Source organism: Crocuta crocuta, unplaced genomic scaffold (assembly GCF_008692635.1).
Source record: "Crocuta crocuta isolate KB4526 unplaced genomic scaffold, BGI_CrCroc_1.0 scaffold64, whole genome shotgun sequence".
NCBI lineage: Eukaryota > Metazoa > Chordata > Mammalia > Carnivora > Hyaenidae > Crocuta > Crocuta crocuta.
The window spans coordinates 8,248,131-8,271,778 of record NW_027530640.1 but is presented as its reverse complement, the minus strand read 5'-3'; the positions used below and the strand labels follow the sequence as shown (position 1 = coordinate 8,271,778).

Below are 23,648 nucleotides of genomic sequence, written 5' to 3'. Positions count from 1 at the left end.
AGGGGAGGGGAGGGAAGGGGAGGGAAGGGAAGGGAAGGGAAGGGGAGGGAAGGGAAGGATGCTTAGGTGGCTCAGTCGGTTGAGCGTCTGACTTTTGATTTTGGCTCAGGTCGTGATCCCAGGGGTGTGGGATCAAGCCCCACATTGGATTCCATGCTAAGGGTGGAGCCTGCTTAAGATTCTCTCCCTCCCTCTGCCCCTCTTCCCCGCTCACCCGAGTGCATGCTCTTTCTTTTTCTAAAATTTAAAAAAAAAAAATGTAGGAAGAACATGGGGATGGGTGGGGAGCAGGATCTGCAGGACACAGGCCCCAGGAGTGGAGTGGAGACTGGGGCTGCTTTATCAGGAGCCTGCCTGAAAACTAGATGTGAAGATGTTCTCCTCTCTGCATAATATCACTTGAGGATCCATGACGTTTAAGGTCCAGCCTGGGACCCAGGGACTTAGGGATGAGCTGACCACAGTGCCTGGCATCAAGTACCTTGCAGTTCGGCCAAGCTGGGGAGGGAGGCACACAGATACATGCCAGGATATGTTCTCTGGGGATATGGAGCAGTGAGCGCTTCCAGCCCATGGTCGGGTCCAAAGGCAGGGATCGCATGAGAGCCAGTCCAGCAGATCAGCACGAGGACAGAGGGCATCACAGGCAGGAGAGACAGCATGTGTAAAGACATTCTGGACCCTGCGTCAGAGGGCAGGAACCCACTGGGGGCCTGCTGCAGCAGCCCAGGGGAGGCATGACAGGAAGCAATGCCACGGAAGTAGTTGAAGGATGCTATTTGTGGCTGGCTCAGGGTGATGAGGAACCGGCAAGGGAGCAGAGATTCTCTGGCACCCATGGAGCGAGACTGGTGCTGGGGAGGGTAGGTGAGAAATAGAGAGCGCTGAACCAAGGCAGGGAGGTTGAAGCAAGAAGTTACAAGGTGAGTTCAACAGAGCTTGGGTGCTGGGGAAGGAGGCAGAGAAATAGGACCCAAGTTGACCCCTCCTTGGGGTGTTGATGCATGAGGTTGTCACTGCTGGAGCTGAAAAATCCACAGGAGGGCGTTCAAGTGGGATTTTTCATGTGGGTCATAGCCACAGGCAGTCAGGACGGAGCTCTGGGGCTCTGTGGCCAGGTATGTACTGGACTAGAGACCTGGGAGTCACCGTCCTGTCTGTGTCCACATAATGACCAGGTCTGTCCAGAGATAGAGCTGAAGCCTGTGCTCCAGTAAGAATGGGACTGAGCTGCATTAATTATGGCTGACCACAAGCCTCTCCTGCTTAAAGAGGGGGAAATGTTCAGATCTGAAAACTCTGAGTCCAGAGGCCTTGGGTTGGTCTGTGAAACACATTTGTGGTAAAGCAAATGACGGCTAGGAAACCTGGTGACAGCTTTCCCTGCAAATACACACCAGCGCACGTGTACCTCTCCCATTTCCTGGTCACAGTGAGCACGTGCACCTGGTTGCAGGGAATGTTTCAAAATGGAGCTCATCACAGCAAGAAATGGAGCCATCTGATTGTTTCAGAGAAACTCAGACCTTTCTGGGACTCTATCTTCAGCACTCAGTGATCAGTTAAGCCTTGGTGCCCCTTGGTGAGCAATACAAGGTAGTTATCATAGTCGTCTTTAGTGCCCCTCCCCCCGCCACAACCCTCTAGACATCTCTCCAGAGCTGGGGCTTGAGCCACCTTCACTGTCAGAGTACCCAAGAATTCTGCTCTCTGCCGTGTCAGCCATCTCTGTCAGCCAGACAACTTGAGATGATCTTGGGGGTCATGCTAATGTTAGGTATGGACCACAGCATGTTCTCAATACAGGGTTGGGTGTCAGAGTAACGAGATCCCTAACGCTGTGGCCTCTGCTGGCACAGAGGCCTGGCCTGTTGGAGCTGGAGGGGCCCGCACCACACACAGCCTGGTCTCAGTTTACCCGCAAGTGGGAGGGAGACCTGCCTGTTTGGTTAAGCGGTTGAGCATAAATGTCCTCTGAGAAATGCTTGCCTGGTGCCAGAGAATGGGCTGAGAGGCCTGTTCATAGCTCCTCTCCCAGCACCCTCACTGCCTTTCACGAGGATCCTTTCAGTGACAGTAGGGTTATTTCCTCACTCTCTTCCCCGCCAGCTCTGGGAGAACAGCGCCCTCCTCTGCCCTGTGCACTACTGTCCCCAGCATCGTTCCTAAAGTGGACGGCATGAATGGCTTGAATGCTTTTAGCAAACATCAGAGACCTCGAGTGCTCTTAGCAAACATGGAAGCCTTAGTGGTACTGTGCTAGCACAGCTAGGGACAACTCTGAAAGCCGGGGCTAAATGCATGTCGCTGCAGTGGCATGAAGTGCAAGGGAGCCCGGCGGACGGAGTGGCCATACCTGAGCACGCAGGGCAGGGATGGCAGAGAGCAAGAAGCAAGCGTGAGGGATAGAGCAGGTCCTGGCAAAAGGGACGGCCACTGCAGGGGAGGGTACTTGACGGGAGTTGTGTGTGACTCCCCCTCCACTGTGTCCAAGTTTGGGCCCCAGGAGGTAAGGGGTGAAGCTCTATGGATGTTGCAGGCCTAGATTTCTAGGGCAATGCATGACAAGTCTAGGATCTTGATTTGACCTTGGGAACTGTGGCAGCCAGAGAAAGCTTTAACACCGGCTGTTGAGTACTCGGATTCGTCTGTACCACCCTCAGAGGGCCAGTGGATTAGAGAGTAGGGCGAGCAGTGGGGAGACCTCTTCAGGACATATGATTTGTGATCATTTGGTTAGTGATGACCCAAATCCTGTCACAGTCACAGTTGGGTGAGGAGGAGAGGACCCTCTGCAAGGTGGTGGAGAGTAGCATCCTCCGGATGGGGTGCCATTTTGGATGTGGATTGGGAGGAGGAGCGGGGTAAGAAAAGCCCTTCTCCCTCTCCTCTAGGGAGACTGAGGGCCTGTGATTGCAGCCTGGCTCTCTGCGGAGCTCCTGTGAGCTGTTCTTGCACCTCACAGGGAAAGGGTCGTGAGATAGAGACGAGACTTTCATCAGAGGACCTAGTCATCAGGCTTTATGTCTTCATTCCAGGGGAAGGGGACATCATTTGCTTTTCAGCAATGTATCAGCCCTGGTCTCAAGCATATGCGAATGCAATTGTTAAATAAGCATGTAAGACGTAACCAAGAAATCTCATTTTCTTTTACACCATGTGGCATAAAGGCAGGGCACTTAGGAGCACTCATTGTCAGAGTACCGTTTAAATGTAAGTGTCCGATAAAATTGATGTCATGGTATAAAATGTGAGAAGCACAGCCGACCTCTTTCTAGGGGCCAGAGTGCTCCCTCCAAGTGCATGAACTGGGCCCGGAAGGCTCAGGGGCCAGAGAGGGTGGGGCAGGGGGGTGCACTGCCCACAGGATCCTGACGGCTGTGCCTCTTGCCTCCACAGTGCGCTAACTGCCTCGCCTCGCCATGTCGAGCCGGGGTGGGAAGAAGAAATCCACCAAGACCTCCCGGTCTGCCAAGGCAGGGGTCATCTTCCCCGTGGGGCGGATGCTGCGGTACATCAAGAAAGGCCACCCCAAGTACAGGATCGGAGTGGGGGCGCCCGTGTACATGGCCGCCGTCCTGGAGTACCTGACAGGTGAGTGTGCCCAAGTCCACCGAGGAAGGACTCCGCAGTGCTCACCGGGTGGCCGTCCGACACTTGCCCGGGACGGATAGGACCTGTCTGCTTCCTTTTATTTTCAAACTTTTTAAACCCACGGAAGACTCGTCAGAGTAGGACAATGAACCTTTTCAGCCAGATGCCCCAGTGGTTAACACTTTGGGCCCCTTTGCCTTTTCTTCCCCCCGCCTTGTGTGTGTACGTGCACGTGCACGATGTGTGCACCTCTGTACCTTTATTTCCGGCTGTTCCACCATCCGTGTGGGAGTGTCCTGAGTTGTCCCCAAAATGTCCTCCATACTTTTGTTTGGTTGTCTTTCCTGCCCCAGGATCTATTTCAAGATCATACATGTCCTTTGGTTGTTGGGTTTCTTTAGTCTTGTTTTGGCTGAAGCAGTTCCCCAGTTTTCACGACATGGACGTTTTTGTTCACAGGCCGGCTGTGTTGTAGGTGCGCCGGCCTCGGGCTTGGATTCAGGTTAAACGTTTTGGTAGGGAGACTGCCCAAGTGACGGTGAGGTCTTGCCTGGTGTCACGCCAGGAGGCCCCTGATGTGGGCGTGTCCTACCCTTGTTGATTCCTTTGGTTCGGTGGTGTCTGCCGGATTTCTGTATGGCCTGAGTCACGGTCTTCACCCAACGGTTTTAGCATTACTTGATGATCTTACCTGGGGCTGTTACAACTATGGTGGTTATAAAAGAGCGATTTTTCTATTTTGGTCATTTCTGCTACATTTATTAGTTGGCACTCTTCAGTAAAGAACTTATTTTCCTTCTGCCCTTTCTTTCTACGTCTTGTCCTATCAGTGTTGCTTCATGGATGTCACTGACATAGTGGGCAATATGCTCTCCTGCCCTTGCTCAGTATGGTGCTCATGTGTCCCACATTTGCCCTTCAAGCCGGTTCTGCTGTCCCCTGCAGCGGCCTCTTCCAGTCTCACACATCTTCTTGCCTTTTCATGCAATGAGATGTTATAGACTCACCCTGAATTTTCCCAGCACCGGTCTTGGAATTGGCTCTCTCTCTGGGAGGTAGGGGGTGGTCCTTTGCTCAGGAATAATCATATTGGTCTGACAGTGGCTCTGTGGCAGTTGTGGGAAGCCGGCTGGGCAGGGATATCACCCCCATTTTTTGTGATGACAAAACCAGCCTCAAAGCAGAAGAGGACTTCGTGGGGCCGCGCATAGCCAGTGAGTAGGGACGCAGATCCTGCTGGCCTGCTGTAATGCTTTCCCCACCGACTGCTCCCCACACAGTCAAGGGAGCTGGCAGGGGGAGGGGGGCTTGAGTCTTGCAGCCAGCTCTCCTCTGGCCGGGTCAGGAGACTCAGCAAGGCAAGGTTTCCTCTCCCGAGTGGTGTGAGGAGGCCGAGCAGCTGGGTTACTTCTTGTTCTCCCGGGTGTCTTGGTAAAGCGAGAGTCAGGGTTCTTCCGTCGAGAAGGTGGTCTCGAGGGATATAAAGTTTCTGTGTTCTTTTGAGAGCATCAGGGCAGGAAGAGACATCGGTGTGTTACAGGTGGGAGGCGTTTTGTCCTTCTGGGACACTGAAGCCTTGGCTCCTCAGAGACTCTGGTGGGTGGAGTGCTTGGCAGCACCCGCTGGGCGTGATTCTTCTCTTCCATGGCTGAGGAAACAGAGGCCCAGAGCTCGTGATGCAGGCAAGAAAGCCGTATGTAACACTGGCAGTCAGGGGAGAAGTTACTAGGCGGGAAACAGAGGACGTTTTCTAATCCTGGCTTGGCACTTTTATGTGCTCTGTGACCTAGAGTGGTTCGCTGAACCTCTCTGGACCCTGACTGCCTTACAACTTCAAATGTTGACAATAGCCCATGTCCCACCAGCTCCAGGCTGCTGTGACAGCCAAAGGGCTTTGTTTGAGCATAATGGAAAAGCGCATGTGCTGGGCACACCCAGCTAGGCTTCCTGGTGCCCAAAATGCCATGATGTCCCTGTCATTGGGATGTCCACAAGACACTACCATTAGGTCAAGTACAACATCAGTTTCCTTTCTTCCATCAAGCTTCTGCTTTTTAGTGTGCAGGGTGGGGGGCATGGGTGGGGAGTTCCGTTGCTGCAGGGTATCTGAGGCAGTTACTAGTTGTGCCACACAGGAAATCTGGACGTCCTCGGTTGCCTGGCTGGCTCTGGAAGTGAGCAAGTGCTCAGGAGTTTGAGGTCAGTGGGTCCATTCTCATGGGGCCAGAGACCTTGACTCTCTTTGCATCCACAGCCATTACGCCTGTCCCCCGCCCTCATGGGAGTGTTTTAGTGGCCGCAGACGGGTGTGAGAATGGCCAGGGCAGCCCATCCCTAGCGCTAGAAAGGAGCTCAAGGTGAATCTTTACTCAAGCGTCAGCCTTGCTAACCCCTATATTAAAACATAATACATCTTTTTAAGTTTTACCAAGTCCTTCCAGCAGAGCTATAGTTAGCTAAGTCCGAGCCACTGTTTTCTGCCCTCACGCAGCGCTGAGTCATTGGCTTGACCATTGCCCCTTACCTGCCCCCAACATGATGCCTTGCCTACGTGACAGACACCTCGGGAGACATCCTGAGCCATCACCACTGTTGTGGTTACTTGTGTCCTCTTCCCTGATGAGAAAGCAGCTGAGCTCTGGGGTCCCATGCAGTGAAAACACTGCTTCGTCACACCCACGCTGACTGCCAGCCCTGGGCCCCCTGGGCTGCGATGTGGGAGCACGCAGATATTTGGAAGTTCTGAGTGTCTGCCCGTTCACAACTCTGGTTTTGGTATGTGACATTGGAGGGAAGGTGAGACAGGCCCACTTTCTGTCCGGCTCTTTGATTTTATTTCCCTGAAGACACTTTCTGGTCTGTTCCACACACTTACCGAGCACCTGCTGTGTGCCAGGCACCGTTCTATGCTCTGCGTGACAACACAGGAATGATTGGAGCAGAAATGGTCTCTGTTCTGTGATGCTCACGGTCTAGTCTGGGAGAAAGGACCAGCCACACCAGGTGGTTACTGCCTGTCATAGACGCCACAGAGAGCATAAATAGGCCAGAGCAGGGCCCAGGTGCCTGATGACCTGGAGAGGAGCTGGCTCAGGAAGGCGTCTACGAGGAGGAGATCTCAGATGAGACCTGGAGAAAGTGGTGTGGCCCGCCGGCCTTGTGAGGGCTGGGAGAGAGGGACAGTGCCCCTCACTCACCTGTGCTCCGTGTGCCTGCCGAGTTCCAGCCTCATCCCAGGCCTTGGGGAAAAGCGAGGAGCCATCAGGCAGCCCGGGGCCTAGACACGGATGGGGCGCGCACATCGTGCTCTAACACGGGACGTGTGACAGAAGTGCCATCTGCTCTGCGGGTCCTCACCGAACATGCATCTGGCCCCGGGATAGAAGCCAGAGCAGGACCTTCCATTACCCCGCAGAGCCGTGTGTCCAGTGACAGGCACCGGCCAGAAGAAGGTGGGGATGCTACAGAGCCTTGTGTGCTGCTGGTAGGTGTCAGGCCGGGGGATGCTTGTCACGCCAGCAGCCAGAGCTTCCCTGCCTGTCCCGTCATCCTCTGAAGGGCCTCGTAGAGGGACTATGTTCTCTGCACCACCCGGATTCCCACAGGTGGTGCACACTGGGCTACAGGGCCCTGGCGGGACTAGGTGGCTGTGGAGCAGAGAGCTGATGTCTCCTTGGTGACCAGCCCTGGAGACCACGTGGGATGCCACAGTGTTCAGTGGACATCAGGAAGAGGCTGCAGAGCTGGCCGGTTTAGATGGGGACTAGGCGCCAGAGCTGCCCTTTCCTGACTGTGGCCTCAGGCAAGTCGCTCACATTCCTGAGCTGCGGTTGATTATCTGTACAACAGGGTAGCAGTGAGTGTCAGAGTTCTAGAAGCTGCCATGAGAGGATGCAGGGGAAGTGCTCTTCCCCCGCCTTCACGGTGTTAGTGCGCACATCTCACGTTGGCGGTGGGGTTAGTTAAGGCAGAGAGAGTAGGAGGTCCCTGGCACTCCCGCTCTGGCTGCTGAGGTGACTTCCCTTAAGGCCGGTGATGGGGGCTATCACTGCCCCCTCAAGCGCGTTGTCCTTCAACTCGCCCAAAGCCGCTGGGCCTCACCAGGTCCCTGCACAATGCCTGGGCAGCCTCGGCCCTACTTCTCCGGCTTCGTGTCAAGTGGCACCTGACTCCTCTTCCCGCAGTGGCCTCAACACCAAGATGTCCTGTTACCGAGCTCTTTTGTCTGATTTGGAGGCCCCTTCTGACTGAGCATCCAGCACAGCCTTCTTGAAAGATTTTTGAGTTAGCCAGGAGCTGAGCATGCCAGGGCTGAGGCCAGACCGGTGTTCCGAGTGCCAGACCCAGAATGCATGGGCAGCTCAGGCGGTTAAGCAGCCGACTTCTGCTCAGGTTATGATCTCGCAGTCTGTGAGTTCGAGCCCCGCGTAGCGCTCTGTGCTGACAGCTCAGAGCCTGGAGCCTGCTTCGGATTCTGTGTCTCCCTCTCTCTCTGCCCCTCCCCTGTTCATGCTCTCTCTCTCTCTCTCTCTCAAAAATGAATACATGTTAAAAAATTAAAAAAAAAAAAGAGTGTCTGAACCACCAGCAGCCCTTCAGGCAGGGGGCCATCAGAGCCCAGTGACACCACCCCCTCCCCACCGCCATGCAGAGCATGTGTTTAGTGGTGCGGGACCACAGAGGTCCTCCTCCGTACAACCCACTCCCGGCTGGGGTAGATGTGGGGAGGAGGTGGTAGCTGTGCATCTTGCTCTGAAGTGTGAAGCAGGCCTCTGTTTCTCCTCTTGGGTCCAGAGCCCAATCATCGGCTGCACTTAAAAGGAAAAGGTGACACCTGGAACGAGCTTGGGGATGGATGGTGACCGGATAGCTCCTTCTCCACATCGGTGGGCACCTGGCTCTCCTTCCCTGCTGGACACTTCCTGGAGTTCTCCCCAAGGAGTGTGATGCTGTCCACTTGTCTTCTCAGCACAGAGGACTATTGGGCCTCACTCTGTTCTCCATCAGGGGATAATAGCAGCCCCAGCTCTTAGGGCTCTGTGACAATTGACCAGCTTTCTTAGTGACCACTCTATACATGGTGGATGGAAGTGTTATTGCATGGAAACTGAGGCAGTTGGGGCAGCCCCAAGCCCAGCCATTGTCTTTGCCCCCACGGTACTGTGGTACTTTTCTCTTAAATGATATGTAAGGGAAAAGAGCACCTGACCTTAGTAAGTTTGAAAGCTTTTGGAATCTCTCATATGTGCCCAGCGTAACACTAATTGAAGGTTTAGGAAATGTGAAATGAGAAACATGTGGCATGGCTTTTGCCCCTGTGAACTTTCCACTGATGCTGGGGACACCCAAGCCCAGAGACCAATAAGGGAATAGGGCAGGCAAGGGGCTAAGTCAAAGGTGCTTGAGTCCCACAGTCGGAGGTGGGGGATGGTGGGAAGTGAAAAGTGTGTAGTAGAGCAGAGAGCAAGCACCCCTATGATTTGATGGTCTTAAGTCATGGGTCAAGGTCCTGAGGGTCAGCATTGCTCAGACTGTGCTCGGCAGAGCCTAGGTGTCTGGTGAAAAAAATGTTTTAATTTTTTTTTAACATTTATTTATTTTTGAGAAACAGGGAGAGTCAGAGTATGAACAGGGGAGGGGCAGAGAGAGAGGGAGAAAGAGAATCTGAAGCAGGCTCCAGTCTCTGAGCCGTTTGTCAGCACAGAGCCTGATGTGGGGCTCGAACTCTCAAGCCATGAGCCCATGAATTGAGCTGAAGTCGGACGCTGAACCGATTGAGCCACCCAGACTCCCCTGGTGAAATTCGAGAGGTGTTCTACCAAAAACCATGGCTCTATGGCTGAGATCAGAAAATGGCTAGATTCACATCCCCTCTTTTGAGATGGATTTATGAATAACCTCGATGAGTTTCTCAGTAATCTGTCTTAGTTTGGGAACCAGCAAGAAATAGCTTTCTTTATTGCAAGACTCTTTAGAGCCTTTAACGTGTTGGTGCTACTCTGAATCCCCAGGGTAAGGAACCATGCTATGTGGTGGTTCCTAAACTCTTATCACAAAAGTCTTTGAAGGAACGCCTTTAAACACCTTGCACAGTACAGTGCAGGGGACACTGGTGTGGCTTTAGCCCACGACAGATGGCACTACGAGAAAGGCTCGGTGAGGAAACAAAATGGAAAGCTCTTATGAAGGACCAGCTTTGGTTTGTGGCGTTGAGGCACGAAGCTTGGCTGATAGATAAGGAGCCCTAACATCTTCCTCTTCCATACAGGGCCCAGCGCATAGAAGGTGCCTCAACATTTGCTAGGTGAGGCACTATCATGGGAAGCCCTTAGCACTTACTTTGCTGAGTTGCTCACGTATTGACTTGGCGACAGCCTGTCATACCCCAGGCCCTGTGCCAGACACTGAGGTCCAAAACAAAAGTCCCTGCCCAAGGAACTTACTTCCTGGAAGGGAAGCACCTTTGGAGCCATTTTACCCAACCCTTGAGAAAAGAACAGGCCTGGGCCTGATCATCAAACCCAAAAAGATGTGTGATGGCATCTTTTTCTTTTTTGGGGGGTGGGGAGGACAGAAACCCTGTCACGTGGCCTGAGCACGAACCTTATTCTACCAGCTTCCCTCCTAGTACGTAAGTTTGTTTGCACAAATTCAGGGTTTCTCTGAGAAAGATGTGAAGCCCTGGCTCCCAGCTCTCAGGACTGAATGCTGACCCCTTGCGAGAGGTATAGACCCTCCCAAGGCAGCCACTGCAGCAGTCTGCTGATTTGGACACCTAAATTGGGGTCCATTAAAAACCTGCCATCATAGCATTGCATTTCCACCTCTCACGAGGTAAGGCAGTAGCCAGATTTTTTTTTTCCTGTCTTCTGTGGATCTCATCTACAAAATGATGACATCTGGAGTTTTGTATTTCTAACCCCCCACTCCTTCCATTTTCCCAAACCCTGCCCCTCCCAGTGCCCATGTTTCAGACTTGGTCAGCCCTCTCCTATCTCTTGTTAGGGACCAGAGCCTCCCCCGGTTCTAATTGGCACCTGGAATCTTCTCCCTGTAGATGCTCCAGTTGGAAACTGCCATGGTGAAGTTTACAGGGCCGGCTCCTGACCTGGGGAAGAAGCAGGGTCCCCTGGGTACATTATGGCCACTTTGTAGACTAGATGAGTCTCAGCCCTTGTGTCTGATGGCATCCTATAATATCCTATAATATCCTTGTGTCTGATGGCATCCTTCCCCTAAGGAAAAGGGGTGACTCTTAAGAATACACCTTGCTGTCTGGTTTTGCTGATGAAATGATCATCCTCATCCCAAGTTTCAACTTGCTTGATTTCTGATCTGTAACTGGGTCAGATGCTACATATCTCTCCCGTGTTAGGGGCTGGGCTGCAGGCTGTCCCCACCCTGTCTCCTATCAGTGCAGTAGGGGAACCCTCCCTGTCAGCAGCCCATCCTCTTACATGGATACTCATTCAGAAAATACCTATCACACTTAGTGCTCCTGGCCTAGGAAAGAAAGGATCTGATAAGCTTGGCAGATCGGGGTAGGCAGAGCCTGCACTTGGCTCAGTTGCTTACCTGGCCTCTTTACCACTTGCCTATCCAGGACATGCAAGTGTGTCTGTTACTCCTGCAGCTAAAAATAGGGCAGGAAAGAGAGGACAGTCAGGCTGGATCCCTGATGCTCTGAGGCCCCCCGAGTTCCTCTTGAGTCTCTGGCTTGTCTGTCTGACCACTCCTACCTTAGACTAACACTTCATTCGCGCTAGGACCCAGCTAACTCTTGCTAGCACCTTCTTGGGCATTCACGCTGCCCTCGGGCTCTCCCCACCCCACAGGGCTCACTCTTCTGCAAAGCCCTTTACCAGCTTCATTTTCCTACACACACACACACGCACGCACGCACGCACTTTAATGAGCCAGAGGGCCACAACTAGAAAGAAGCTGGAAACACTGGAGTTGAGACTATGTACTGGACACCCAGTGTGTACAGACCATAATTAAATGCGTATTCCCGTTTCAGGTTATGTGAGCGGTTGGTGTTTAAAAATGTAAGAGGCAAGGGGCACCTGGGTGGCTCTGTCAGTTAAGCATCAGACTTCTGCTGAGGTCATGATCTCACGGTTTGTGAGTTTGAGCCCTGCCTCGGGCTCTTTGCTTACAGCTCGGAGCCTGGAGCCTGCTTCAGAATCTGTGTCTCCTTCTCTCTCCGGCCCTTCCCCACCTGCACTCTGTCTCTCTCTTTCTCAAAAATTAATAAACATTACCAAAAAAATGTTTTTAAATGTTAAGAAGCTAAAACTTATTCATAAACTTTCCAGAGATAGCTGCTGGGACTGAATGCTTCTTGTGTGTATGCATACATGCATGAAAGGGAGTTCAATTTTAGCCTCCATTTTATTAATATCTGCTATTAACGCTCTCCACTGATAGCCCATCACAGAAAATCCTCATTGTACATAAGCTTGCAAAGCCAGTCATGAGGTGATTTAGGAGGTGCTCCCACCTATGCTGCACAGTTAGTCCTCCTTCATCCCCCCAGAGGAGTAGATGATTCCATGGTGGGTAAGACATCCGAAGAGTGCTTTTAAAAGCAGTTTCTCACAAGGTGCCTTTGACATTTCCCTCATGTGCTGTTGCTGGCCAGCCTGTTAGCAGACCCAGGGTGGGCAGGTCCCAAGGCTTGAGGAGAGAGCCGGGAAACCGCCATGGGGTGCAATGCCCAGAGCTTCCCTACTGCAGCCAGGATGTGGAGGTTGCAGCCTGGCCTGCCAGCACCCTTCTCTCACAAGCACGTGAACCTGCCATGGAGCTCAAACACTGAGTTTGTATCCAGCCTGCTGCCCAATCCTTCCAAAGGGTCCGTAAGGTGGTCCACGAGAGTGTGTGTCCGGGACCCACTTCATGAAACATTGGTCCCCGCTTCCCCTGCTTTCTCGGGGCCGGGGGCTGGACTGGGTCACTGGGATCAGAGACAGGAACGGCCTCATTGCTGCCTTTTCTCCCAGTCTGTGGCTGGTCTTCTTATTCTCTTAACAGTGTCTGTCATAGAGCGAAGTGTATGATTTTTTTTTTTAATATTTTTATTTATTTATTTCTAGGAGAGAGAGAGAGAGAGACAGCGTGAGCAGGGGAGGGTCAGAGAGAGAGGGAGACACAGACCCTGAATAGGCTCCAGGCTCTGAGCTGGCAGTCAGCACAGAGCCCGACGCGGGGCTCGAACCCACGAACCACTAGATCATGACCTAAGTGAAAGTCGGACGCTTAACCGACTAAGCCACCCAGGCACCCCTGAAATGTGTGATTTTAATGAAATCTGGCATCTCAATTCTTTTTTCATGTATTAGGCCTTTGGTGTTGTATCTAGAAAGTCCTCGCCAAACCCAAGGTTGTGCAGATTTTCTCCTATGTTATCTTCCAGGAGTTTTATAGCATTTTACATTTAGTTTGGTGATACATTTTGAGTTAATTTTTGCAAGGGGTGTAAGGGCTGTATCTAGATTCACTTCCTTGCATGTGGATTTAGTCCTAGTGCCATTTGTTGACAAACTCTGTTTTCTTGAAGATGAGGTGCATTGCCTGGGAATGCTTAGTGGCCCAGGGAATCGCTTCAATGATTTCCCTGTGAAGGGTGACATGCCACTTTCATTTCTGCCACTGGGCTCTGCAAATGCACTGACAGTTCCCTATCAAGGGTTGTGTTTTCGTCGGGGCCAGTGGAAAAAGCACATAGCAAGACAAAACCTGTTTTTGGATTCAGGCAAGGAAAAAGGTGTGCAAACTAAGTGTGCCTCTGTCCTCTCAGACCTGCCATCTGAGATCACTTTACTTGTGATCAAAGTACAACCTTTAGGATTTCATTTCATAAGGTCTTTTGGTGATAAACTTTCTCAAGCTGTTTTTGAACATGCTCCTGTCATCTCCATTAAGTTGTTAGCTGTTATTTCTTCAGTGTCTCTATTCTAGGCTCTTTCTCCTTATAAAACACAAGTCAAATATATGTTAGTGTTTCACCCTTTCTTCCATATCTGTTCATCTCATTCTTATTTTTGATTTCTGTCTTGCAGGACTTATTTGTGGATAATTATTTCTGATCTTTCATCTGGAACGGTCTTCTAGTTTCCTAATTCTCTCTTCAGCTGTGTCTTATCTATTTAATTGAGTCACTGAATTTTCAATTTCAGCTTTGAAACTTTTATTTCTAGAAGTCCTGTCTGGTTTCCTTTTGAATCTGCTTGGTCATTCTTATAATCTCTTATTTTCTCTTCATTTTTAAAGTTTCATTTAACTATTTTATACACAGTTGTATATTTATTTGAATAACTCATTTTTTCCAATTTCATCAAGGAAAATGACAAATATGATTGTATATATCTAAAGCATATAATGTGATGATTTGATATCCATCCACATTGTGGAATGACTGTCAAGTTTATCTGAATAATCCTAATAATGGAAGTCTTTATACATCTATTTCTGCCAGATGTTGTTCAGAAAGTCTACCTCTCTTCAAAGTTACAAAGGAATTCCCCCCCCCCCATTCTTTTGCTTAGTATTTTTAGGTTTTATTTTTTTACATTTTTATACTTGGTCCATTTATGATCTATAGTGTGAAATAAGGATGGACTTAATTTTATTCCAGATGGTTACCCAGTTTTCTCAACACAATTAATTGAATATCCCATCTTTTCCCTGGTGATCTGAGATGCTACCTTTACCATCCATGAAATCTCTAGATATATTTAGGGCTATTTCTGGGCTTCATTTTCTGTTTCATTGGTCTGTCTAGTTACATACTTTATGTTTATCATATCTGGTAGGTCTTTCATTGTCTTTAAGTGATTATTTTCTTTACTAAGTGATATTTACCAATGGTAAAATTCGCATGTTCCCACAGGACATGCAGTGAGACATGCATTTCCCTTCCTGCTCTTTTACCTACCCAGTTCTCCTCCTAGGAGACAATGTTACTAGTTTTTTATGTATGTTATCTATCTTTCTAAAGATATTTTTCTTCTCCTTTTTCATCTCAAAATCTAAAATATCAAATGCCAAGAAATAATGAATCAGGATAATGGGTACATGTGACATGCAGAAACTGACATTGATATTTGAGCCAGCATCTTGGTTGGGAGAATCCGAGGATTGTTGATTTCCCCGGTAGCCCCCAGGCCCCTGAGCCATCCCTGAGACCAGACTTGAGACTGTGAGGTGAGGCCTGCCTGGATCCTGGGCCACCAGGGGATAGGGTGACTTTCCCCTGGGAGGACTGCTTGTTGTTCACCCTGCCTGCTGTGGCTCCCGAGTGTTGGCTCTAATACGTGAAACCAGGCCAGTGCCTTGGAAAGTGTCCCTGTGCTTCCATCCTGTATCACGGTCTGAGGGCTTCGATTACTTGTCTAGTGATCCATCCCTATTGACCTATTGGTGAAGGAATTACCAAGCTCTGGCTAGATGCAAGGTGCCCGGCTGGGTGCAGAGAGTTGAAAGAATCAGTGTTCATTTCAGAAGATTTGCACTAAGTGGCTGTGATGGGTCAGACATATAGGAGGTCCTATTTGTGACCCCAGGGCTGGGACTGCACCTTCCCCACCCCTCCCTCATCACTGTGTGCTTGGCTGCCAGCACGAGGGCTTCTATTCTGCAGCCGCTTAGTACATAGGATAAGGGTATGAAGGATAAGAAGGATAAGAAGACCAGCTAGAGGGGTGAATTTTAGGAGGAGGGAACATCATTAACGTCAGATGCTGCCAGGAAATTGATGAGGTGGGAGCTGAACTAGACCCCTGGATTTTTAAATGAGGCATAATTTAGGGTTATGCTAATGACCCCAGGGCATGGGTGGCCAGACCTGCCTGAGCAGCAGAAAGTTGCCCGGCAGCCATTGGTGGCAAATGGGAAGGCGTGGGACATTTATCAAGGGCTGATCTCTCCTGACATAAAAGCCACTGAGGTCTATACCTTGGAAAGTGGAGGAAGCGAGGAGCTGCTCCATGGATTTAAATAGCAGAGCAGGAGCTGTACTGGAAGTACCCCAGGGCTTCCCTGTGGATGACCAGCAAGGATGGCTTTAAAAAACTACTGACTTACTAAGAGGAGAAAGAAGTGATAAGAATTCTACAAATATCTCCTCTCTTGATATCTTCCTGTTAAAATATCAGCAACTAATAAAACATATTTATAGTCCTCTTGCTTGCTTTCCCTGCCTGAGGGCCTCTATGTCTAGTCAACCTAGAATAAAATATCGTGAAAGCAAAAAGCCATTCCTCAGAGCTATAAATAAGTTGTAGCAAGAAGAGAGACCCAAAGGGTATTAAGGACAGTGTGCCTCCCTCCATCTCCCTGTCTGTCTCTCCCCATCCCCCGACCACCTCCAGTTCTGGCTGCCAAGATGACAACAGGGGCTCTCCTTGCATTTGCCAGGCTGCTCAGCGCCCCCTGCAGCTCTGACCCTGGCTCCCACCGCCCCTTCCTTTATGTCTTCCCTCCTTCACTTTACGCCCCACCTTCCTTTTTAGGCAGGTGCCTTCAGTCTGGTGGCCAGAAGAGTGTGTTCCCTGGGACTTCGGGGGCCTGTGATGGCACCTGACGCTGAGGTGTCCTCTCATGGGATTGCTGTCCTGCCTGTGTGCACGGAGAGACATTTGTAGAGTGGCCTTTACAGAAGACATTTATAAATGTCGTCCTCATTACAAGGAGGCTCTTTCTCTGCCAGAGCCCACATTTGTCACCTGCAGGACAGGGGGAACCACGTGGGAATCCAGGGCCTCTGTAAAAGGCTAATCGTATGCTTCCCTTGCCCTGTCTACCCTGATGGATGTTCCTTGTGGTAACTGGTAACCGAGATAGTCTTTGGTTAGCGTTTATCTGATGCTTTTATAAATCTGGCTATTGGCTGCCAAAAGTCAGTATCAGAAAAGGAGGGCTCTTGGGGCAACCTGGGTGGCTCAGTCGGTTAAGCACCTGACTTCAGCTCAGGTCATGATCTTACGGTTTGTGAGTTCAAGCCCTGCATTGGGCTCTGTGCTGACAGCTCAGAGCCTGGAGCCTGCTTCCATTATGTGTGTTTGTGTGTGTGTGTGTGTCTGCTCCTCCCCTGCTCACGCTCGCACTCTCTCTCTCTCTCTCAAAAATAAATTAAAAAACAAAAGGAAAGTAGGGCTCTTACCTTGAGCAGCATTGGTTTCTTTGCCCTCCTGCCTCTTCTCCAGGCCCTGACAGGTCCCCATTCCAGATTGAGATAGTGGCTTGGGGTAGTGTTCGTTTGGGGGGCATGGAGGCCGGGGCTTTGCGTGCTCGGCAAAGGCAGACCCGTTATGGAATGATGCATCTGCCTGATAGTGAGCGCTGCTCTGTGCCAGGCACCGGGCGAGTGCCTCACATTTGGTAGCTTATGAAATTCTCACACTATCTATTTTGCTTAGAAGGAAATTGGGGCTTAGAGTGTAAGTAACCTCTGCAAGGCCACTCAGCATAGTGACCTGTCTTGAGAAGAGCGTCTCCTGTAGGCTCTCTTCAGGAGCTCAGACCGTATAGGTTACCAGGAGAGCAGGGGGTGCTCAGGGTCCCTCAGTCCACCGCGCAGCTCCTTTGCCTCCAGCGGACACCGCGCCGAGTCCTCCAGGCATGGCTCGGGTCCTCGGTGGAGGACATCGCAGGAGGATGGTATGCATCCAATCCTCCAGGCCTGGCTCAGAGCCACAGCCTGGCAGAGGAGGCAGACAGGGCTTCCATAGAAGGGCAGGCCCTGAGCAGTCGCACGTTCCTGTGGCCTGGCGTAGGCAGAGTGGACGGGAGTCTTGCAGGGTGGAGGACCTGGAGGGACAAGGAGTCACCAGGGGGTAGGAGATGGGTTTGAGCTCAAGAAACGTGGCAGTGGCCGCTGGCATGACCTGTACTGGGCTATAGAGGAGGGATCAAGTCACTGTAGGAGGTGCTGGCTGTGGCAGCTGCAGGACAAGTCAGGTGCTGGGGGAAAGAGGAGCGAGAAAGAGTTCTAGAAGAGGGGAGGGTCGTGTCCTCATACTCTGAAGAGAGTCAGTCATGAAAAGAACCTAAGAAGTATAAATGCCTAGAACTCTTGTGAGAAGCAGGATTGGGACAACTGTCAGGGCAGGCAGGTGCTTGTGACGCAGAGTTGCAAAGGTTGGGGGGGGTGCTATGGAGGGGTTGCCCATACCATAGTTGCCTCTTCTCATTTACACTGCGTTTTCATTTTACTTCTGACATTTTGAAATGCCAGCCCAGGCATTGCTCCGCCCCCCCGCACGAGGGCAGCCCGCCCAGGCATTGCTCCGCCCCCCGCACGAGGGCAGCCAGCCGCTGGCGCCCTTCTTGTTCTTAAACGTCCGTCCATCTGGGAAATGGCACCGCGTCAGACCTCTTGCAGTAAGTTTCCTTTTTACATTACACCCTTCAAATCATTTCATTTCACCAGACATGTGATTGTTCACCCCTTCGCAAGATGAATTAAGAACAAATGGCTGTGATTTTCCGTATCAAAACAAACACACATATTAACCGCTTCCTTGTAGATTAACTTGGCGTCCTTGAAAGGGAGTGAGTGGTAGGGCAGAGGGCCTGGCCCAGCTGTCAGCCAGAGCAGGAGAAAGAGGGGAGTTAGAGCAGGCTTCTCTGGGCCTGCCCCCAGCACCTCACCCTTCCACCTTCCTTCCTGGGCCTTGACTTCCAAAGGCTTTGGTTCTGTCCCTGCTGTGGTATACCGCGTGGGGGTCAGACCCCAGCCCCAGACCCCATCCCGAGGCAGAGACTGCCTGTGGGGCCGCCCTGGGTGCTGCGTTCTATCAAGGTAAGTTTGGCAGCACCAAGGTTAATCAGGTTCAAGTGCATTTTTCAAACATATGTAAACTGTTAAGTGTAACAGCAGAGAGTAAACTATCGGGCGCGGGAACACCAGGTTTTCTATATTGCTCTTCTCCTCCTCCTGGTTCTCAAGCTAGTGCATCTCTCCATTTGGCTGGGCCGTTATTGGGATAGGAGGACACTGAGGAATAGGAAATTTAGTTTTCTTCCCCTAGAAATTAAGCCTACTACACTTTTTAAAAGAAGAAGTGTGTGGTTGTAGCCTCAGTAACAGTAGTTTACGTTTCCCAACTGTTCTAAGCATGGAATTTGGGAACTCATTAATCCTCACCTGTCTAAAAGTGACCTAATTCTCATCCCCTTTCTATAGAAAGGGAAAGCCCGCCTCGGGTGTGCGTTGGCACATTCACAGTGAGGTGTGGGAGGTGGGATTCACACCCAGGCTGCCTCCCCAGCTCTAGCATGTTGCCCTTTGTGACTCTTGCACTCCGCTCAGGACAGACCGAGAAGTTGAGTTTATGCAAAAGCACTGGAGTCATGGGGGAAGATACAGGAAGGTGTTCCAGAAAGGTAAGGTACTCAGGTGCTGGGCTGGGTTGGTGGGTTAGAGGAAGGTAAGGTTTGTCAAGAATCATATCTCCTTTTTGTTCATTTGTATCGTGTAGCATGACCTACTTTTTACTTGGAAATATAAGAACCAGCTTGCTTTAGAAACTCCTAAATTAAGCCGTGTTTCTGTCTCACTGGGAGATGTGAGGAAGGTGGGAGACTAGACCAGATGCTCATGGGTTTTAGGAGGGGCCTGTAAGGTGGGCTTAACGGCAAGAGACAAGTGTGTGTCAGACTTGGGACATCTGCAGGAAAGCCACAGAACAGCTCACTGTTACAAAAGATCTGGCATCCTGCACAGAAAATGCTACCTTCTGTTACTGCTGTAGGTTTTATTTTCTCTACGGACTCCCCAGTTCCTTTGAGGCCCTGGGACAGGCAGACTGGAGAGCTTTGCCGGGCCCGTCGGTGAGGCCCTGAAGCTCTGGGTTGACAGCTTAGCAGGCTTCAGACTCTGCCGCTCATCTCCTGCAAAGGTGAGGTGCGGGCCGGTGGATTCTGAACCCCCAGGGGAACTGGAGGAACTTGTGGTGCAGCCGGGATGCAGGAAACTCTTAGCAATCCCTCCTCAATTGGGGTTGATTGGGTTAAAGCTTTCCAGAATGGTGTAAAACAGTTCTGAACTCCGTGAACTGCTGAGGGAGGCCCGATGAATTGAAAGAAATACAATAAACAGATTGCTCGTCATGTTGTTGGCCTTGTAGCAAATATCTGTTTTCTCCTTGGGATTACGTGAACATTTGCTTTCCTTTGATTTCTGGTTGTTATTTTCAATATTCCTTTTGTTAGCAGAGATGCTTCAAACATCTCTGTAGAAGCCCCTGACTCTTTGCAAGGTTTGTGTTTAGAGTTTGGCGCAGCCTTCACACGTCACCTGTTAGCTGTTAGGAGTCTAATCTGCAAGCCATGACTTCATCTCCCTAAAGGAAGATAGACAGAATGCTTCAATACAACAGATAGGGCTCAGTTCAAGATGTGTGTGGGGGGAGGGTGGAGAAAGACTAAGCCTTTGGTCTCTGGGTGAACTTGGAAAGTAGACCTGTCAAAGGTATTCATGTTCAGACAGCTGGTCTATAGCTGAAAAGGCTGCCAAATAAAGCCATTATTCACGGCTGTGGGAATTTTGTCAAGTGGCCTTAAAGAGCTTGCGTTCCACGGGGCTGGGGGGCCCCAGGGTGTCTGCAGCGCTTGCGGCTCTGAGGACGGAACAAGGTCTCATTGCTGGGCTAGGCCCCTACAAATGATAGATCCAGTGGCTCACGACTTGCCGGAGACGCTTGGGTGTTTTGTGAGTTAGATCTTAAAACAAACAGATCTCGAAACAAAAAAAATAGTTCGTGAACCGGCCAGTGTTGCTCATCATTGGACATGTCCCCTTCACAGCATTTAGCTTTGGGAACCTTACCACATTTAGCGTCCTCTCCAGGGCTGACCCCAAGTGTCATTGGTAACAAAACTGTTCCCGTCACTGGCCAGGAAGACATGGCTTGAGCGGGTGGAGAACCTTGTAAGGGGCCTGTTTCTTCTCTTCCTAACTGCTCTTGCCCAGTTTCCCCCTGTGGTTTCTTGCAGATTCCATTTGTATTGGTTATAGCCCCCAGGGCTGTGGCTCCTGAAAACAGCTTCCAAGGGAGGATCCAAACATTAAGCCCTGGACACCGGAGAGAAAAGGACTTGTGTCTGTAGATCGGGTACTTTCCAGATTGTCTTTCCCAGAATCCTTTTCTCTTAATTTAGGGCAAAAAAAAAAAAAAAAAGATGGACAAAACCTTCCAACATACAAGATGAATCAAGTATTTGAAACTTTCCCTTGCAGGAAGGCATGGGGTTCCATTCAAGTTGAGACAGAACTGAAGCTGGCTCTGGCCTACCCACCAGGGACTAACCCCCCCCACCTTGTTTATGGAGGCGTGGGCCCTTAGCACTGTGCATGTGGTGGGAGGCAGTGGCAGGAACTGATGTACAGCCCTAAGCCTAAGGCTTCCATGCCCCTGCCCTCGCTGTCATTGGCGAAGACAGGGATCAATTACTAGGAAGGAAGCTGAATGAGGAAATCTCCTTTGCTGGCGTGTGCCCTGTCCCTAGTTTCCCGGCAGCTGGCACCGTCTCCCCCTACAGAGCAGATGGGAACTGTTCCATCGTGAGGAGCAGCTGGCGTGCCACACCTCTCCTCTCCGCCTGCAGTGGGCAGCCCTCTCCTGGCCAGGAAAGCCCCTTGTGAGTGCTGTTTCTGAAATTGGCCTGAGGATGAGAGGGCGGGCATTGATGGAGACTTGACAAGGGCTGAGTTCGTCCTCTGGGCTCCTGCCTTTGTTAGCTGTGAGATGCGGCCTCTGTCATTCTTGGCTGCTGTGAACAGCCCGGCTCCCTGCCTGCCGCGGTACCCAAAACGGCTGGGCCTGGGCGTGGAGCACACTTCGCATAAAAGGTGTGTCTCTGAGGTGCTGTTTTGTGTGTCCCTTGACAAGAGTTGCTATGGTAACTACCCTCTGGAAAACACACGGGAGTCAACTGAAGGTACCGCTCTTGCTCAGCTAGCTGGGGTGTGAATCTGTGGCCATCTTTGTTCTCCCCACCTGCCACACCTCCTCTCCCTCCCCACAGGCTGGGCACAGGGCAGGAGGGCCAGCCAGTCTTCTCAGCACTGGCAGATTGAAAGGGAGCTGGGGTCTGCAGTCAGAAGAGAGTCGTGGATTCTCCTGTTCGTTGGTGAAGGAGGCAGAGGAATGACAGCCCGGCTCTTTGCGAGGAGCTGCGGTGCTCCTCCCTTGCCCTCCTCCACACACCTGCCCGTCCGCGGCGCTCCCACGTGGATCTGTGCTCAATTAGCAGGAAGCAAGCACAGTCCTCGCGATTGCCCAAGTGCAGAAGCTCAGGCCCTTAGAACTTCAGGCACAAAGAGCATGGTGGGCGGGGGCAGGAACGCTCCTGGAAGGGAAGGGAAGGGAAATTCCTAGTGAATTGGTCTCCAGTTACTGCTCCACGGGTGCTACTCGCAGGTCCTTGCTGCCCTTTATGTGCTTGCATATGCTCCCCATCTCCCACCTAGATTAGTGGCCCAAGCCCACCTTTTGGGTCTTGGCGTCTGTCATCACCGTCTTCCCTGCACACAGAAAAAGTTACAGCAGCGCTGCCTAATGTAAGACCACAGGCATTCCCCACAGTGGCCACGGTGTCTTCTTGTGGGAGAGAGCCTTTCGCTGACACTGTGGCACAGGAAGAGGAAACAGGCCATGCTCACGTGCCTGAGAAGCTGTAATTTCAGTCCATCTTGCTGGAGGGCCTCGGGTGCCATTGTGGATACTCTAATGAAGGCCAGCTAATGGCCTACTCTAATGAAAGCATTCTTAGCACCTTATTGGGAAAAGGTTGTAATCCACTAGCCTCCTTCTGTACATTCTGGTTTTGCAGATACAGATGGCCCCGTGCTTCCCTAGGGTCTCAGAAGGTAGGGGATGGCAAGGAGGAGAGGGGACAGTGGAGGCCCGGAAGAATGCCAGATGGGCTTCTGCTCTGTGGTGCCAGCTGCTCCTCTCTGGCCCTCTTGCCACTTGGTCTCCAGCCAGAGACCGCTACAGCTCGCCGTCTTCCCTCTGCCTTCCCTCCTAGAGCCTGTGCTCACACCAGGTGAGGCTCCTGCTTCAGCTCCTCACCAGCCATGGGCAGAACAGTCGTGATACAGGTGTGCTGCTTCCTCAGTGAACACAGCGGGAAGAAGCCTGAGCTGGGCTCATTTCTGCATTCATGGCCGCTGGGGCCTGGGGTTGCTGAGGCATCCCAAGCACCTCCTTCTGTGTTGGCCAAGATGGGCCCATCTGTGTGGGGCATTGGGACACCCTGCCGTGATCACTTACAGGAGGCTTCATTGAAATGGCTGGGCGGGCTGCCTCCCCCCAACACCTGCACTCGGTACAGGGGAACAGTTCTGCTGAGCCTAACGAGTTAGGGCGGGAAGTGGGCTGGTTCTCCTCCTGTCCTCCCCTGGACTGACTCTAGTGACACTCAAATGGGAAATTCAATGTGAGGGACTCTGGCCTGGGAGCATCAGGCAGGCAGGGGCCTCGTGGTGCCTCCAGTGTTCGCATGTGCTCAGTGATGGGATGATGGAGTGAATGAGGTCCTGCCTTGGGTTCAGAGCCGAAACCTGTCCCAAGCATGACTGGTTTTTCACTTCTGCCAACATAAGAGTTTGAGTAGCTAAGCAGTTTTCTGGCATTCAGCATACACCGTAGTTAGCGCATGAGATTCAGCAGCTGGGGCTTGTGCCGTGGAATATTGTAAAATTTAAAGATAGGACTTTAGGCAGAATGTTTGCCCTACTTAATGTTGTCATGAGCATCAGTTTTGCCTTTGCCAGAGACATCTAGTGTTGACAACATGAGCTGAAATACTAGAAAATCTTTAGTACCAGGAAGAGGACAGGCTGGAGCCGGGCCCAGAGGGCCATCCTAGGCAGACCACGGCTTGGGCAGAATTGCAGATGTGGGGAGAGGGTATAAGATGCATTTTGAGACAACCTGGGTTAAGGAAATGATACAGTGATGATATTGACAGCAAGAGCACTGTGCTGTGAAGGAGAAAACACCCTCTTGCAAAGGGCACTGGCCGTCCCCTGGGTTTGGTGC

General features: G+C 51.3%; 1 protein-coding gene across 4 annotated transcripts in view; it reads left to right on the top strand.

The window, feature by feature from the left end:
• Positions 1–3,402: 3,402 nt before the first annotated feature.
• The window catches only part of MACROH2A1 (macroH2A.1 histone), a 68,679-nt gene continuing 48,433 nt past the window's right edge, over positions 3,403–23,648 (top strand). For all 4 annotated transcript variants that reach the window (XM_077768672.1, XM_077768670.1, XM_077768671.1 and 1 more), the window contains exon 1: positions 3,403–3,594. In XM_077768672.1, the coding sequence (XP_077624798.1) occupies positions 3,423–3,594 (172 nt within the window). In that variant the 5' untranslated portion in view covers positions 3,403–3,422. The remainder of the gene's footprint in view (positions 3,595–23,648) is intronic.